The sequence below is a fragment of the Aethalodelphis obliquidens genome, unplaced genomic scaffold (assembly GCF_003676395.1).
Source record: "Aethalodelphis obliquidens isolate GAN/ISIS:26980383/991018 unplaced genomic scaffold, ASM367639v1 scaffold39, whole genome shotgun sequence".
Taxonomy (NCBI): domain Eukaryota; kingdom Metazoa; phylum Chordata; class Mammalia; order Artiodactyla; family Delphinidae; genus Aethalodelphis; species Aethalodelphis obliquidens.
In genome coordinates this window covers 18,478,189-18,497,357 of record NW_020837983.1, presented here as the reverse complement: position 1 = coordinate 18,497,357, position 19,169 = coordinate 18,478,189, and the positions used below count along the sequence as shown (strand labels likewise).

Here is a 19,169-nt window from a genome sequence, read left to right as displayed (position 1 = left end):
ATGAAAAAATTCTGACAAAATGCACATGTCTGATTAAGAAGCAGAGTCAAAATACCTTGACAAAAACAAATATTTTAGAACTCGATTAAACTGTACTCTTAAATATTTTTATTTTCCAAAAATAATTAAATAATAAAAATGGAAACAAAATATATGACAGTTCATTGTACTCATTTCCTCTAATTTTGTGAAATAAATGTTGGGGCCAATTATGAGTGTTGGTGCTACCTCCAAACATAAAATGTAAGTTCTTAATTCAACTCAAGCCTCTTCCAGGGTGAATTTAGTCTCCATTCTTTAATTCAACAAACATTTATTGAATCCTGCTATATACAAGGCACTATATAACACATTTGCCCATTAAGCAATTTTTCTCCTCCTTTAGATGAAGCAATAGATAAAACAATCACTTTTGCCTATAGAATACATACCCAGGTAATATAGAGTACTAGTGTTTGCTTCAAGGTGCCAGTCTCCATTCTTGCTAGTATTCCAATTCAATGGATTTGAAGAGCCATTCCTCATATCAATGATATTAAACATATCAGCATTTTGAGTGAAGTTATGAGATATGATTACATAGTCTTGTTCCTATGAAAGTTTGCAAAAAAGTGACTTGTTTTATATGCTAATTTTGATGACATTAATTAATTAACCCCATATTAAAACTTAACTTTTGGTTTTAGTTTGGTTTTCATCTTGCATTTATATTTTGTTTACTAACGTTTTACCTGTCTATGGTAATAATGCTAACTCTATCACTAAGGCAATGAAAGTCTTTCTTTCCCTCTCTCTCTCTCTCTCTCTCTCTCTATATATATATATATATATATACACACACACACATACATATATATGTATACATTCAGAGAATATTTAATTTCTATAATGTTTCAAAACATTTGAAACAGTGCTAGGTATTGTTTTTTTTGCTGCCCATATATAGTACAAGTAGAAGAATATGAACAGGGATGAAAACACCCAATTCAGGATACTGGTGACCCTTAGCAGTGAAGAGTGGAGACTGATTTCAGAGTAAGCCATACAGAGGACTTCCACTTTACCTAAAAATGTTTATTTCTTAAAAAAATCTGAAGTACATAGTCACAGAATGTTAGATTCAGATAGAGCTAGGTGGTGGGAATATAGGACTCAGCCTGTTATTTTCTGTATTTGCTATATTTCAGAATATAAATAATAAAGCCTTTAACTGGTGCCCAAAACATCATAAGCACTGAATAAATGTTAGTTATTATCATGGTAATAATAACAGGGCACAAGCTTAGTACTACAGGGATGTGGCAGAAAGATGGCTTACTTCTGATTCTGAAAGGAGGGGTTTTTTTTGGCTTGCTTCTGAGATTTAGGATGGGTAATAAAAAGTGTGCAGACTTTACCAGGTCAATATGTGAGGCAAGGGCATTCTGGGCCTCACGGTTGGTGTAAGGATGAGTGTGTGGGCTGCTTTAGAGTAATATGTAATCAAAATTATTAGAAGATGGATTATGCAACTCTTTGTTTACCTTAAATCCATAGAATGTTGACGTATACGAAATGTTGGTTATGTGATCTACACTTTTAAAATACCAGTTAATGTGCTTTGCATTTGGAATCAGAGCCATCCATCCAGACATATGAGTCAGTCGTTTCTTCTGAAAGGGAACAATGCTTGTGCCTATAAAACATAAAACAAATCACAGTAATCTCTACATCTAGAAAATTCCTTCTCTTATGAACAAGTGCAAAGGTAAATATTACTCTAGTCTATGGAAGTCTCTAAAGAGGTCGGTATAGTATTTCATTACTTATGTTCTAAATGTCTTTGTTTACCTGAAGGCCCCACTGTTCAATATCACACTTAACTGAAACATAAAATGCTTTCTCACTTGGAGTTCTGAATTGAGATGGAGCCTTTATTCCTTAGGGAAAAATAAAACTGAACTATGATGACAATAATGACCACTAAGACAAAAGTGCTTAAATATATCAATGCAATTTTTAAAATACATCGATCTAAAATATAATTCCATTTCTATTCTTTTAAGAACTTAATTCTTCAGAATCCTTGATCTGCAAAATATGCAAATATAAGTCCTGAACTTTATTAGATTCTCCTATATAGGTTGTATTAATCAAAATCAGCCTAGCAAGTATGAATACAAAGCTTTGATTCAGAGCCCTTAAGGAACTATACTAAAGTAGACCTACCTCTAACACTGGCCATGATACCCTAAATTTTGTGAATGATGAACTTGGAACCTGAACTACCTGTAATGGGAAAAAAATTTAATTTGAGAGAATGCCTGACAACTTCAGTTGAAGATCTGAAAAGATCTCTCACAATATAAAGAAAAACATCTGTGATTAATGAATTAATTCTGTTCCTTCCTCTCCCTTCTCTCTTTCTTTTCATCTCTGATTGAATTTTATGTTAAATTTGCAACCTCTTCCCTTACAAAGTTAGGTGGAAGAAGCTAGGCGCAAGATTACAAAATAAACTGTCATTCTTTTCCTTTGGGGATAAGGCAAAACAAATTCCAATATAAAGGAGGAACACATTTTTTTTTTTCTTTTTTTGGGTTCGCGGGCCTCTCACTGTTGTGGCCTCTCCCGTTGCGGAGCACAGGCTCCGGACACGCAGGCTCAGTGGCCGTGGCTCATGTGCCCAGCCGCTCCGCGGCATGTGGGATCTTCCCTGACCGGGGCACGAACCCGTGTCGCCTGCATCGGCAGGCGGACTCTCAACCACTGCGCCACCAGGTAAGCCCAGGAACAAATTCTTTGGCTTATGAATTAGCATTAAGTTTTGAAAAGCCCATGACCAGAGGCACTAAAATCTCACAGTTTAAAAAGACCTGCTGAGTATGAGAAGAACCATGATAATTTGGATTATTCAGCAAATATCCACTCCTCTCCCCTCCTTGAGGGCAGGATAGACTTCCCTGCTCTGTGGATACTGGGTGACTTCTTTGGTCCCTCGGCTATTGGCAGAATTGACACTGCAAAGACTTAAAAGTGCTTGCTGGGTGAAACATGCCCTCTTGAGGCTCTGTCACTGCAATGCAAAGAGGCTCCCCCAGGAGAATAGTGGGTAGCATACTAAGGTGACCTTTGGCATATGCAGACGGAAAAGTTATATAGATCTTGTAGGACAGAAACCTAATTCAACTTACCCAAGTGGAAATCTGCTACCTCTTACCTATTTCCTAGATCCAAGCCAATTCACAGACTGGAAGCAGCTCCACTGAGTGGGAGAAATCTGTGGCCATGTATCAGGCTATTGCATACTAAGGAGAGGAAACTATCCAGACCTTCCAAGAGTTGTTAGCTTCTGGCTCTGACCCTCAGACACCCTAATGCCACCATGGTCTACCAGCTGGAGTGGCAGCTTATGGAGGCCAGGCCCTAGAATGAGTCTTTGCTCAGTCTCAGGCCTGGTCCACTGAGGCCACTGGCTCATCTTACGGTTATTCCTCCAGTTCCAAAATGTATAGTGGGAATAGGCATAGAACTTTGTTTGGAAGAAGGGCAGAAGTTGAAATTCTCACAAGAAATATCCTTCCAAGAGGATCTGATGACATGGAGTGGAATACCAAAACCCCAGCATGTCCTGATGGATTTGACCCAGCTATAATTTTAGCAGTTACAGTATGGCTGGTATAATTATGCTACACGTTTTCAAAATTCACTTGGCCTATATTGAGATACATAATTTTAGTTTCAAATTGCAAGGTTCTACCTTGTAAATATGATTAAATGTGGAAATATGGGAACGCTGTCATCAAGAAGCTACATCATTTAGATTTATGCAGAAAATGTAGAAAACTGTATTTGAGAATCATCTGATAGCAAATGTTTGGTTCATCAATGCCTTTCCTATTTTCCAAAATCTGCAGTCTGTCAGAACAGTGATATGAGAGTGGATTAATTGTAGATAGATATTTTAACTAATAATTCATAGACAGATGATGGATGTGTGGATGAATGGATGGATGGAATGATATAAAGATCTGAGCCACTATTTACAATAGCCCGGAGATGGAAACAACCTAAGTGCCCATCATCGGATGAATGGATAAAGAAGATGTGGCACATATATACAATGGAATATTACTCAGCCATAAAAAGAAACGAAATTGAGCTATTTGTAATGAGGTGGATAGACCTAGAGTCTGTCATACAGAGTGAAGTTAAGTCAGAAAGAAAAAGACAAATACCGTATGCTAACACATATATATGGAATTTAAGAAAAAAATGTCATGAAGAACCTAGGGGTAAAGCAGGAATAAAGACGCAGACCTCTTAGAGAACGGACTTGAGGTTATGGGGAGGGGGAAGGGTGAGCTGTGACAGGGCGAGAGAGAGTCATGGGCATATACACACTAACAAACGCAGTAAGGTAGATAGCTAGTGGGAAGTAGCCGCATGGCACAGGGATATTGGCTCGGTGCTTTGTGACAGCCTGGAGGGGTGGGATGGGGAGGGTGGGAGGGAGGGAGACGCAACAGGGAAGACATATGGGAACATATGTTTATGTATGACTGATTCACTTTGTTATAAAGCAGAAACTAACACACCATTGTAAAGCAATTATACCCCAATAAAGATGTTAAAAAAAAAAAAAAAAGATCTGAGCCAATCAGGGCAGGCCAGGTCAGATGTGATGAGAATAGTTATACTTAGTAACTGGAAGAATTCCTAATGGAGGGAGGGAAAATCACACAGGAAGGACTGAGTGAACACTCTAGGAACCATGCTCCCCCACTCTGTTACGAAGATAAAAGAAAAGCAATTCTAAAACCTTGAGGGGGGAAAATGCAGATACTAACGCCACAGTGAAAAATCTGAGACGTGAGAATCAGGGTTACTACTATATCCCCATTTAACTTGCTTGTCTGGCTGGTGCATATGCCAGATGCATCATGAATAATGACAGTAAATTAATGCAATCTAGTCAGGCAATGATGTCAAGCCCATCTGGTGTTCCAGGTACATTAGCTTTTCTGAAACAAATCAGTAAATCAACAGTCTCTGTGCAGCTATTGACCTAGCAGATGCTCCCCCCATCCCATTTCAATCAGCAAAGATAATCAAAATAATTTGCTTTCAGTGGCAGAAAAAATGGTATATTTTTACTGTCTTGATCCTAAAGCTATGTCAACTTTCCTGCTGTCTGTCATAATATTGGCTGGAGGTTCCTTAATCAGCAGAATGTCATGCTGGTCCAGGCGTTTATTCAATACTCCTCACAAGCCCATTTTGGGATGTGATATTTGTTTCCTGCCTGGTTTCTGACTGATATAAATATTATGCTTTTCCCAGTGTTCTCAAGAAGATGATGATGAAAATTGAGGAAAACATATTTAAATGAGTGGTTTAAATGACTGTGTTCTACTTACCGAAGGAGTCTGAGAGAACCACATCCTTTTCAAGCAGAGACACCGGAGAAGGCTTGTTGAATGCCAGCCGGTGGAAGCTGACCGAGGCGTCACAGACAGACCCAGGGAATCCTATGCTCCACTCGGCTTCTTGACTGCAGTGAGAAGGGTCCAGCAATGAGCTGTGTGGAATGACGGTGTGTCCTTTGTGACCTAGGAAATGAACACAAACAGCTGACTTCCTATTTCATGTTAGAAAAGCTAAACTGTCTAAAACATACATTTACTATAACCCATAGTGCCACAAATACAATCTAAAAGTCTAGGTTCCTGGGGTTTTTTTTGGCATGGGGTAAGGGGACCTCTACAAAGGCTTTGCAGTGGACTCTTCTGTCAGGGAGCTTATCATGGATGCAGCTGAAAAATGGGATCTGAAGCACCCGTGAGAGCCAAGGAAGGGGATGGGATGTGGGATAAGTAACTTGGTCAAGGACACACGGAAGGATGCAAATCCAGGCAGTTTGACCACAGAGCTTGTGCTCTCAACCAATGGACTGTCAACAAACTTAAGAATCTAAGCTGAATTAAGTAAGTGAATAAAGGTCACACAAAGCTCTGAATATTAGAACCATCTAAATGTTCTCCCTCTTAAAGCCACAGTTAGAACAGGAGACAAGTCAACAACTGTAGTTGAGAATTCAGTCTGTTTGAATATTGAGATGAACCTTCCATCTTTCAAAGGCTTTCAAATATCTGTAGCTTTACTTGTCAATTGTCTCTCTCTTATAAAGTATTATGCAGAATGATACACACACACACACACACACACACACACACACACACACACACTTCCTATCTGATTTTGCCAAGTCATTATCATTAAAATTTTATAAAAATGCTAAATTCTAGAAACCATGATTATTTACAAAAGGATTTGACTTACTCTGAACTTAAAATGGTAGAAAAGATTTAACCTACAAAGAATGTTGAATTTTGTACTAGAGTTCCCATATTCTTTGAATCAATTCCAAATTCAGAATTTAGATTGGAAAGAAAAAGGCTAACAGCAGGCCTGTGACTTATTACTTCCCTCTAAGGTACTTGAGCAGGATACATCCAGTCTGTTGCTTATGTAAATAAACCTGGAATTTATACATTTATTGGGCATGACTGGCTGGAGAATCTGGGTAGTCATGTAAGCAGCTTCCTCTGCGTAATTAACTGAGTACAAAATGGAGGCATTCTCAAATGAAATGGCTTCCTATTGTGATCAATATTCCATAAATATTGCTCAAAATTTGCTATTAATTCAAAACCAAAGTGCAAATGCAGGAGAAAAGGGACATATTTGGAGGCTGCATCTGATCGTTTGAGACTTTGCTAGAAAAGGATATCTCATCTATGCCTAGTGTTGACCTATATCCTTAAGTCATTAGGAAAGTTCGGCACCAGTTAAGATCTGTGATTCATCTGAGTCTGCTTTGACAATTCAACTCTCTGTGTTAACACAAACAAAAAAATATATTTCCAAAGTATTTTATCAGAAATTAAAACATCACATTACCTGTAAGTGAACCATCAACATCAATCAGTACCGCTTCATGTTCCCATCGAAAGCCAGCCTTGTTTGTTGTGTGAGAATATTGGATGTCAATGAATTTTGCACTCCAGCCTCCACATCTCTCATTACAAACGCCAGTGATGGACGTCACTCCCAAAGCTGCACAGCTGGGACGGTCAAAGTTCATGAAGTGTACGGAAGATACAGTCAACCCTTCACTAAATGGGAGAACCAGGCCTTTCATTGTGCAAAATGCAGACCCCATTCCCAGTTCATCAACATGACCAACTATTTTGGCATTTTTAATCACTGCTCCAATGGCTTCACCCCATCCTCCAACGTAAGGAGCCAGGATCCTCTTCGTTTCAATTCCAGCCTCATAATTATTGACCATCACGAAGTTATGAAACTGAAGTGCACCTCCATTGACCCATTCAGCTCCTTTTTGACAATTCCAAGTAGTGAGTGAATTAAATATTGCAGGCTCTGGCACTGAGGAAGTACAAGATCCTGTCTGCATGGGGAAATATTCTTCAAATATCCACAATCCAAACCAACCTTGAGAATGAACAGTGTTATTAAAGAATTCTCCAAGAGGAACTCTTTTTTGGCAAATGTTTCGGTCATAAGATGGCCCATCAGGGTGGTTGTTCATTCGGTACCAAAAGCCAAAGTGAGTGCCACCAGCAGCTGCATTGTGTCGTATGGTGTTGTTTGGATTGGTTACCCAAAATGCAGCTGGAGTCACGTCGTCATTCAGAAGACTAGTACTTTGCTGTACAAATACTGCCAAGTTGTATTGCAGGATATTGCCATGTTCAATACCATCTTCTATAAAAAATGCTCCCCCCCTGATATCATATATAATATTCCTCTCAACCAGAAGGTGATGTGTGTTATGGATAGTAACAGCTCTGTTATAGGTCTGGTGAATTGCACAGCCTCTTACATAAGATTTAAACTGTAAATCTCCAAGCAGGTGCCAATGTATTGGATATCGCCCCAACCGGAATGCCTGTCCAGCATGGAATATCTGTCAAGCCCAGAAATCACAGCTATTTAGTGATACACACAGACTCAGAGTTTGCCTGGCTCATACTTTCTTGTTTCAAAAGAATATCCACTTTTACATTAATTATTATTAATGCATTTATATCTCCCATATTATTCCTGTTTATCATTTAAAAATGTTGTCTGACCCCCAACCCACCTTGTTTTATTCAATCTATAACAGCCCATACTTGTTATCAAATGAATGAATGAACAAAAACCATCTTCGACTCTTCTGCTTTTCACCTTGCTGTTATGAAACTTTCGTGTTCAGCAAAATACCTCGTAAAAGACTTCTTTTTCTCCTTCACTTTGATTCTTTTTTAATAATAAGAAACATTTCTTGAATGTTTACCATGTGCCAGATATTCTGCTAAATGTCTTATATGCATGGTCACAGTCTTTACCACAATCTTAGGAAGTAGCCACTTATCATAAGCTTCATTTTACAGATGAAGAAAGTGAAATTTAGAGTATCTTGTTCATGGTCACAAAGTTTCATTTAAACTCACTGGTCTAATTATAGAGTTGGTGCTCTTATTAACCACTCTGCTATATTTTCAATAGGTCTACGATCTAATAAGCTAATACAGAAGATGCCTCTGTGTGTGTGTGTGTGTGTGTGTGTGCATGTGCGTGTGCCTGTGTGTGTGTGTGTGTGTGTGTGTGTGTGTGTGTAATATGATCTCATAAGGTTTGGAAATAAATGGTAGGGCATTTATTTATTTTCATTCTTCATCTAAAAATAAAAATTAACTATTAATAATATTTATTATACAGATCGACACTGGCAACCTCACTCCATATCCAGATGTTACATGTGTGTAACATAACCTAGGAGAAGGTTTATTTTTTACAGTATGCAGTCATTGACTCTGCCACCCTCACTGCAGGTGAGTGAGCTCTTCCAAATTTAATGGATTTATGGATTTTACTAACCTTCCTTCCCATCCTTCCTCCATTCCTTCCTTTTACTGAATACTTGATAGAAACTGTGCTAAACCCAGATTATATAGGCTGAATATGAATAAGATACAGAGGAGCTCCTGATCTCTTGGGCATAACTTGCATATTTATTCTTTTATTTGTTCAGTTAATAGTCAATTGAGAATCTGCTATAGGCTAAGTACTGTTCCAGCTACAGAGGAATCAGCAGAAAACCAGAAGGACAAAGATATCTGAACTGAGTTTATGTTCTAGAGGAAGAGATAAAAAACAAATTAAAAATATATCAGGAGTTATGAGTTAATAAAGAAAAACAGGTGTTTGGGCAGCTATTTCAAATAAAAGTGGTGAGGAACATCCTCTCTGAAGAGATAACATTTGAGAAGAGACCTGACTGAAATGAGTGTGAACCATTTAAGTACCTGGTGGAGGAGCATTCCAAGCAGGATGAAGAGCAAGTGCAAAGAACCTGAGACAGGAGTGTGCCTGACATGGGCAAGAGACACAGGGAGGTCTATGTGGCCGGCATGGCAGGCGCCAAGGGTAGATCACACAAGATAGAGGCCAGCAGGGGGTCAGATCACGTGGATCCTTTGGAAAAGGCTTGGACTTTTTGTTTTAGGTGTAATAGGAAGCCACTGAAGAGCTCTGAACAGTGTGTAGCAAGATCTGATCCACATTTAAAAATTGGACTTTGGCTGTGGTGTGGAGACTTCACTGCAGAAAGGGTGAAAGCAGGAAGACCAGTTAGGAGAAAGGCACAGTAGACCAGGTGAGAGGTGATGGTGGCTTGGGTTAGGGACCAGGTGAAAAAGGTAGAAAAACAGTACATTCAGGATACAGTATTTTGTGGGCAGAGTGGATAGACCTTGTTAATGAATTTGATGTGGGGTGTGATAAAAACAGAGAAACAAAAATTTGGCATGATTATGTGAATGAATAATTGGATGTATTAAAATCATCTGTGTATGTTTCCTCTACCAGATTATAAGTAGCATCTGGCAAAAAGCAGGTGCTCAATTCACATTCATTATATGGAAAACTTTGGACAAAGCGCTAACGATAATGCCTCTTACCTCTACGTATTCTATTCTTCCAGTTACCATGTCAGCACCAGGTATCGGAGCATGAAACATAATGCATCCACCAAACTGGTCACTTCCTATTTCTTCTCCAAACCTTCCTTGGACACATGTCTGTGTAGCAAATTCACCTTTAAAAATATTTTTTAAGATATCGTAAAGAAAAACCGTGTCAAAATCCTCTAATTATATAAAGACTGTTTCTCATACCTAATTATATCTTTTTATTCACATACAATTTTAACCTCACCCTGGAACATAATTATTTGCGTTCACATTATCTCCTCCTCTGCATAGTAAGGAAGGTAAGTGCCTTGTCTTGTTCACCTTTGCAACCCCTAAAGTACTCAGGTATTTTGTTTTATTATCGCTGAATTTATTTTCCCCAAGATTTGGGATTAACATAGCTAATACGATCTTACACTGGTACAAGATTAGAACATGCATTATCTCACTTAATTCTTACAACTATAGTAGGTTGGCAGAACAGGAAGTATTTTTATTTTACACAGGATGAAACTAGGTTTCACAATGGACATTGTGAGACCACGCAGATGAAATGGAATCAGAACGCAGGTCTTTTGACATTGATCAGTAAGCTTTGTCTTATGCTTCCCATCGAAGAAAAGGCTGTATCTAAGCTGTATCGGCTATTATTCAAGTACTTATGGGATTGTAATGGTAGTGGTGATTACATAAAATATTTAAAAGAGACTTGTGAAATGCACTGTGCTTCTTAACTACACACATACATTTATATGGTTATACACAGTTTTATAAATACATATATGTATATAATATATATGAGAACTGTGGTAAGTTAATTATAGCCACGGAACCAGTTCCAACTATTGACACCTGAGAAGAAGGGACACATGTCACTTCAGGACCAAAGTAACAAACTGCTGGTGCTTAACTCTCCAGCCTTCTTACCTCCTGTCTCAGAGATCATGGAAACCCATGTTGAGATTAAGTCTCCATCAGCTTAGACCCTGGAAAATAACAATGAGCAGAGCCCCCCTGTTGACCCATATTGGACACGTGTAGCATCAATGAGAAATAAACCTTTATCATTTTTAATCACTAAGATTTGGGGATTATTTATTGCTAAAGCATAACCAAGTCCATTAGTTGTCAACAGGGGCTGATTTTGCACACAGGGAATATTTTTGCAGTGTCTATAAACATTTTAGGCGACACGCTAAGGCTGCTAAGACTACCTGTGTCAAATCCATCAGGGCATGCTGGAATTTTGTTATTCCACTCCACGTTGTCAGATCCTCTTATTAAAATATTTCTTGTAAGAATTCCAATTTCTGCCCTTGCTTCAAACAGAGTTCCATCAGGGAGGGTGACAGTGATTCCTAAGTGTGTGTAATTCAGCGGATTAGTTAGCGTTATGTTCCTGCCACCAGCAGATACAGATGCAATGGTCCTTTTTTCATTCTCTTGTTGGCTGTGTCTGTAAAAATTTGAACCAAAAACTCTCAAAATTAATATAAATTAACATAACAGTGTTTTGCTGTATTTGTTTTATGCTATTCTGAACACTCATCTGTAAAACAGGAAAACTTTTTATGTCATACAATATTCTGAAGAGGAATTCCAAGACGGTATTTTACTCTTTCTTAGAGTAACTGAATAAATTTTACAGATGCATTTCAATTAAATAAATATTTTCCAAGTGCTATACTTGTTCACAGAACTGGACTAATTCTATAAAGTATTCAAAAGTACTATTCATTTATAACTTTGAGGATCACACTCAGTGGCTGTCAATCAGGGATGCTTTCATCCCTCCAGGGGACATTTGGTAATGCCTGGACACATTTTCGGTTGTCACAACTTGTTGGGGTTGCTATGTTACTACTAGAAGGTAGTGGCCAAGGATGTACCCAAATGTCCTATGATACACAACAAAGAATTATGTGGTCCAAAATGTCAACAGTGCTGAGACTGAGAAACCCTTACAGAGGGAATCCATTGGAGGTTCCTGAGCAGGGAAAAGAAACGACTGAGGTGAGCTCAGGAGTTCTCATTTCTACCAATTCCTTCAACACATACCAAGTTCCAGCAAAAGGACTGGCCAAATCTATAATATACACATTCATGTACTGAGTCCTTCCAACAAAGACTTATTGAGTGTCCATCCTGTTTTCTAGGTACAGAGCAAAGTATTGGGGATACCAAGCAGAAAGTGCCCCTGACTTCAGAGAGACATCTGTTTCTATGGCTGATTGTGTATTATCTACTAAAGCGTGATTGGTGCTGTTGACAGAGGTGCCCTTAGAGGAGTTACCTCTGTATCTTCCTTACATTCCTTTTTGATTCCTCTCTCCCTTGGCAAATCTTTTTCCTCCTTTAACTACCAGTTTAAATAACAATGTCGCATGTGAAACACCTTGAAAGGCACCTCTCTCACCTTTCCCAACTCTTCTTCTGGACTCCCAGTAAGCTCTGCGTGAGGCCCCATCAGCACTCACGGTCACCACACTGCAGTCCTACCACCCATTTACTTCTCTGTCCTTCCCATACCTGTCTGCTCCTCTAGGTAAGACACCCGTTAAATCATTCTGTATGCTGAGCACTTGGTCCAGTACGTGTCACAATTCAATCACAGTTTTTCCCTGACTGAATAAATCAATGCAGAATGAATTCCTGAGGTAAGAAGGTAGAGGAATGGAGCCCCAATAGGAAGATGATGGAATATTCCAGGGTGAGGGGCTGAGAGTCTAAATTAAACTGAGTGCATGGAAAGCTGGTGGAAGAGGCATTTCAAGGGAAGGACCAAAAGAACCTGGTGATGTGCAGGAAGCAAAGAATGATGATAGTCAGAAGGTCACTAAGAAAGTTTTTATGAGGATCAAAATTAGACTGTAGGATTTAAAGGGAAAACATGGATAGCGAGAATGAAATGGAAGAAATGGGCATAATATTTAAGCAGTTCGATAATTTACAGAGAGAAAGAGAGAGAGAAGCTACTAGAGACAGGAAACCAAAGTTATTTTTTTTTTTTCCAAGATGGTGGGTGGATGGGGAAACCCATAATTCCAAAAGACCCAGGGAAGGAATTGTAGGGTGAGAGGGCAGGGGGAGGTGAAGATTAAGGATGCTTGAGAGAGGGTGTATCAATAGTACAAGATCCCTCAGGTGATTTGGACTGGCCTCTCCTGAATTCTCTTGAATTCAGATGAACAGAGATTTCTTTAGAAAAGAAGGTTCCAGGGAGTTCCCTCATGGTGCAGTGGTTTAGAATCTGCCTGCCAATGCAGGGGACATGGGTTCGATCCCTGGTCCGGGAAGATCCCACATAGTGTGGAGCAACTAAGCCCGTGCACCTCAACTACTGAGCCTGAGCTCTAGAGCCCATGAGCGACAACTACTGAGCCCACGTGCCACAACTACTGAAGCCCGCGTGCCTAGAGCCCGTGCTCCACAACAAGAGAAGCTACCACAATGAGAAGCCCGTGCACCGCAATGAAGAGTAGCCCCCCTCGCTGCAACTAGAGAAAGCCCGCACGCAGCAACAAAGACCCAATGCAGCCAAAAAAACAAAAACAAAACAGAAAAAACAAAAGAAGTTTCTAAAAAAGCATTTTTATATGTTATATGCACCTAAATGCACCTTTTCTTCCTTTGTAATAATATCTAACACTTAGCTAGCACTAACAGTCAAGTTCTGCTTTGTTTTACACATATTAACTCACTTATTCCTTACAGTAATTCTGAGATACATACTAACAGCATTCCAATTTTAGAAAAGCACAGAGAGGTGAAATAACATGACCTCAGGCCTAGTAAGTGGTATTGCCGGGGGTTGGACCCAGGCAGACTGACTTTAGAAGTAGTACTCTTTTCGGGTTTTTTTTTTTTTTTTTTTGCGGTACGCGGGCCTCTCACTGTTGTGGCCTCTCCCGTTGCGGAGCACAGGCTCCGGACGCGCAGGGTCAGCGGCCATGGCGCACGGGCCCAGCCGCTCTGTGGCACGTGGGATCTTCCCGGACCGGGGCACGAACCCGTGTCCCCTGCATCGGCAGGTGGACTCTCAACCACTGCGCCACCAGGGAAGTCCCTAGAAGTAGTATTCTTAACCACCTGCATTACAAACTCTGAAATGGGACTTATGAATTAAATAGTGAACAATGAGTTAGATTTGATGGGAAACTCCTCAATTCTTGTTTCTTAAAATGAAATATCCCTAAACTAAGTTCTAAACTTACTCTTTTATTTCATCCAGAAAAGCTATAAATGAGGACTTTCTATTCTATTTGTAAGCCCTGTCATTTTGCTGCTTTTTAATTTCGCCATTATGCAATTCCAAGGGCAGAGAAAAAAAGGGCACTTATAAAGCTAAGTATATATTTAACACTTCCTAATGTCTGCAAGTCTATTTTTAACTTGGAAAATGACAAACCCAAAATGCCACCTTGAATTCTAATTCTATACTGAGTCACGACCTTAACATAATTTAGCTGTTTCTTGTCATAAATTACTATTTGTTCCCTGATCAGCATCGACTATATCCAATTTTGCTATTGCTTATAATTTGAACAATAAAGCAAAAATAAGGCTCCTCTTGCTTCCTCTCCCCACCAGTATTCTTGGTGTAGCTGTGTTAGTTTTGTTCGTTTTATTTCTTATTTGCTAAAATAGATAATTAAACAAATTAAGGGTCATAAGCAGCCTCGATTGTAAAATGTCAGACATGTAAAAGGTCACATTAATCATCACTCATACTATAATTTCCTTCCTCCCTTTTATTCAATCATTACTAACAATTTTGCTCCATGGGAGCCACTGCCAAGACTGTAAGATGAGAAAGAGTTCACTAGCTTCTTTCAAACGTGTCATTTGGTGGCGCCAAACAAAGAAGCTCATTTACATGTTTGCATGCGTTGATGCACTTAGCTAAAGCTCTCACTCAGAGGTTTTCAACTGACTTAATAGCAGAATGCTTTTGTCAAACGAAATCTTACATGGGAACTTAACCATGAAAATGACTAAAATCTTTTATTAGTATATATTCATACTTTTTCTCATGGTAAATTCGGTCAGTGGAAACTCAACACACTGGGGGTCAACCCAATGTTAATATTTGTCAAATACATATTTGGCTGTTCACGCTTCTTTATTCTAGGTTTCAAATTTAAATTAAATAGTTGTGGACCTTCTGAATCATCCCTTGTTTACATAGTTTAAAAAAGTCTCTATTCTAAATCAAAATTAGCGGGTCCAGAAGACATCATACCTGTGTCCTGTGCTTGCAATTACAATCTCATCTCCTGGTTTCCACGTTACTGCTTCGTGTAAAATCAAAGTCCTTTCCCCTGCCTTTGCAGTATGAGCCAAATGAGTCCAAATCACAGGAACAGGCAGACCTGGAGCCAACATACAAACCGACAATTTCCTCAGATGTGTCTTCTTGGCTATTGAGAGTTTCATGCATTTTAATCTTTGCCTGGATTGAATCAATTTTGAGAAAGTTCATTTTACCTTAGCATCTTATACCTTTCTCAAAAAAGAAACATTTAGAGTGCTTGCTTTATAAAAGTAATAATCAGGTTTGTAATAACATGTATAGGTCTATAAGTTTTTAAAATATCCTTCTGCAATGACATATCCCATTTATGATAATCTTTATATGAACTCAATATAAATTGTGTGATACTACTGTTAAAATGGGCAGAGGCCTATTATCTTTGTCATTGTTGATAGGAATTACTTAAATTGATAATCTGGAGACAAATGAAATGTATAAATTTCTGAAAATTCTATTAGTGTATAGATTTAGCATAATGTAGGACATTTATGATCATAAGGGGGTATCATCCTTATATATTCTAAACTTATAAAAGAGGTAGATTATTGCAATATAGAAGACTTCATATAAAAAGGATTCACACCATGCTTCCTTTAAATAATGCTACACTGATACCTCAAACATGATCATAATCATTTTTATTTGCTGATAATTTTCCACAGTACATATAGTTATAGAACAGTGCAAATATAAATTTATAGTTATATTTTAGAAAGAGCCCATTTTAAAATACAAATATAAGAAGTTATAATTTCTGCTTCCAGACTTAATGCCTTTTTGTTTAGATAGATGAATAAAGAAAACAATCAGTATGAACTGTTTCAAGTGCTAAATTAGGCAAAGGATGTGAAGGAAGGGCGTCCTAGGAGTGACCTTGGTTGTGAGTCTTGGTGGTCTGTAGGGGTTGATCTAACCTGGATAAAGGAGGGAAGAGATAAAGAGGGGTAAAGAGGGAACATGTAAAGACAGGAGAAGTTTGGCAAGGTTTCATTTAAAGAGAGTTATCAGGAGGATTATCTCTGGCTTCCTGGCTAGTCTCTCCTGGACCAGTTCCTTGAATCCTTCCGGCCCGTACCATGCAGATCCAGGATTCCTTCCCGCACAGCCAGCGTCTTGGCGCCATATACCGGGAGCTCAGGAGATCGCAGGTGCCCATGCAAGGTAATGACCGCCTTGTGTTGAAATGGGGAGGCTTCCGTCCCAATCTGCAAGGGATTTCACAAGCATCATTCAGAAAGTAAAACTCATTATCCACAACTCTAATCATTCAAAAGGAAATTCTTTTCTTTTCTCCCCTCTCTTTTGAGAATGAACTGTTCCATTCTCAGTATCTTTCCTCCAAAAGATAAACCTTACATTTTCCAGTCAGCTAAATATACGATGCCAGACCTTTGGAAAGTATACTGATTGACTTCAGCCACATCTCAGAGCTAATTTTTTTTTCTGCTCTATTTACAATTCTGCTCTATGAAAATATGCTTTATCTTCCCATTAAAAGCACAAAAGTATTCTAGGGAACTTTTAAAATCCAGAAAAAAGATTTTATGCTAAGAACAGAGACCTACACAAAGATAAACTAGTGAGAGTTTAGCATAATTAACTGTCCATTTTACACATAATATTTTAAAAAGAAATGGAGAGGTTAGCAATGAACACAGATCAAGTTCTCTCGTATACCTGAAGAACGCCTCCATCTGTAATTAGAATATTTTCTGCCTGAAGTTCAATGTCAGCTTCATCAAATATTAGAGTTCCACCTAAAAACCATACAATTTTGAAATATATCACAAGGAATAGTCTTATTAAAAGCTATTTCTTAAATTATACACTAAAATTTAACTTCTTATTCCTATCTGCTGTCACCATGCATGTCACTTTACTTCAGCTCTTTGGCAACATGAAGTATAAAAACTTCAGACAAGGGCTTCCCTGGTGGCGCAGTGGTTGAGAGTCCACCTGCCGATGCAGGGGACACGGGTTCGTGCCCCGGTCCTGGAGGATCCCACATGCCGCGGAGCGGCTGGGCCCGTGAGCCGTGGCCGCTGAGCCTGCGCGTCCGGAGCCTGTGCTTCGCAACGGGAGAGGCCACAGCAGTGAGAGGCCCACATACCGCAAAAAAAAAAAAAAAAAACTTCAGACAAGACCCAGGGAGCTGCTAGGAAATCAAACCCAGGGCAGATTATTCCCCCTTGATCATTTGTTATTTTAAATGTTATTAAATAGTGCAGCTTCATGAATTCTAGTTCTACAAACACAGGACCTCAAAATATAAATTAAGAACCAAAAATTAAAATAAAAGAAAAACACTTTTCATAAACTATTGTAATGCCAACATTAGGTCTGAACTTTTATCCACTAATTTGCACTAGCAACAGCTATAGCCTGATTAGCATTATTAAAGAATGTGCTGAGATAGATTTTTTAAGAGACTGATGTAAATTTATGGACAGTGAAACTTTACCTGTCCAAAGGTTCAGTAGTTAATAACTTCAAATAACTGAAACACTGCTGTCGTCCCAGAAGTTAAAACAAAAACAAAATGCAAAGGCCTATGAACAGCGAAAACCATTATGGCAAAGTTTATATACTAAAGCCTCAAGTGTTTTACTCTCGCCAAGTATTGTTTCTTTTACACACAATTGTCACAGTTCTGGTTATTTAGCTTGCTGTATTAAAAACAGGATATTAAGAAGCAGAGAGAACTTCGTGTAACAGTTGAAAGCAGGTTCACAGGCAAAGGTTAAATCACAACCTGGCATCCAAGAGGAGTCAGGGGGGTCATTAGTATAGAATTTAACAAAGCTCTATGATTTTTATAACCCCTAGGACCCACTATACTAGTGCTTTTCTAAATGGGAAATACCTTGTTACTGTTGTAATCCACTCCATGTTCATTGGCATATACATACACACATACACACACACACACACACACACACACACACACACACACAGTTATTGAAACAAAAGTTTCATGAAACACTTGACTTTAAAAGACGCTTACCCATATAAAAGATGCAGTACACTCAGATATTTTCTTTTCTTTTTTTTTTTGCGGTACGCGGGTCTCTCACTGCTGCGGCCTCTCCCGTTGTGGAGAAACAGGCTCCGGACGCGCAGGCTCAGCGGCCATGGCTCACGGGCCCAGCCGCTCCGCAGCATGTGAGATCTTCCCGGACCGGGGCACGAACCCATGTACCCTGCATCAGCAGGCGGACTCTCAACCACTGCGCCACCAGGGAAGCCCCCACTCAGGTATTTTCTATTCTATTTCATTAAAAGATTCTGGTTGCAACGCAATAAAAAATTTCATAACCACAAATGGATTATAATACTCAATTTAAAGAACTCAGTACTAAACTCTGTATTCAAAACCTGATACAACTATGGATGTTCATAATCATGAATTTTGATTAAATTAACTTCACAGAACCATTTCACAGGCAGAGTCTAATAAACAGATTTTCAGAAATTTACCCTGAATAAGCAACATTTTCAGGATAGGGGTATTCTGATCCAGCAAAATTGTCTGTCCTTTTGTAATAACAACTAGTGAGCCTTCCTCTGGGGGCGATGCTCCTCCCCACGAGAAGTTGGAGGACCAAGCATCAACATATAGGAAGTCAGCATTCTCCTGTAATAGAAATGAGAGACTTTTAAATTTAGAGGTTTTATCACAATTCTTCATTTAATTCCTCAAAATGAAGAACTCTAAAACAATGAACATTTTCATTAAGTATAACCTACTTTAAATATGTTAGAGCTGCCTGTTGATTAATTTCACAATAATAAAAAACTAAAAAAGCTATTACCAATTACCCTGCAATCCAGAA

At 38.8% G+C, this 19,169-nt stretch overlaps 1 protein-coding gene across 1 annotated transcript in view; it reads right to left on the bottom strand.

Moving 5' to 3' along the window:
• Window positions 1-19,169, bottom strand: part of PKHD1L1 (PKHD1 like 1) — a 153,499-nt gene that overhangs the window by 54,222 nt on the left and 80,108 nt on the right. The window contains exons 43-52 of the mRNA XM_027131617.1: window positions 18,814-18,970; window positions 17,014-17,093; window positions 16,412-16,541; window positions 15,265-15,394; window positions 11,237-11,478; window positions 10,011-10,147; window positions 6,943-7,972; window positions 5,400-5,591; window positions 1,524-1,675; window positions 432-591 (exon numbers count right to left, since the gene is read on the bottom strand). Coding sequence (XP_026987418.1) covers window positions 432-591; window positions 1,524-1,675; window positions 5,400-5,591; window positions 6,943-7,972; window positions 10,011-10,147; window positions 11,237-11,478; window positions 15,265-15,394; window positions 16,412-16,541; window positions 17,014-17,093; window positions 18,814-18,970 — 2,410 coding nt within the window. The remainder of the gene's footprint in view (window positions 1-431; window positions 592-1,523; window positions 1,676-5,399; window positions 5,592-6,942; window positions 7,973-10,010; window positions 10,148-11,236; window positions 11,479-15,264; window positions 15,395-16,411; window positions 16,542-17,013; window positions 17,094-18,813; window positions 18,971-19,169) is intronic.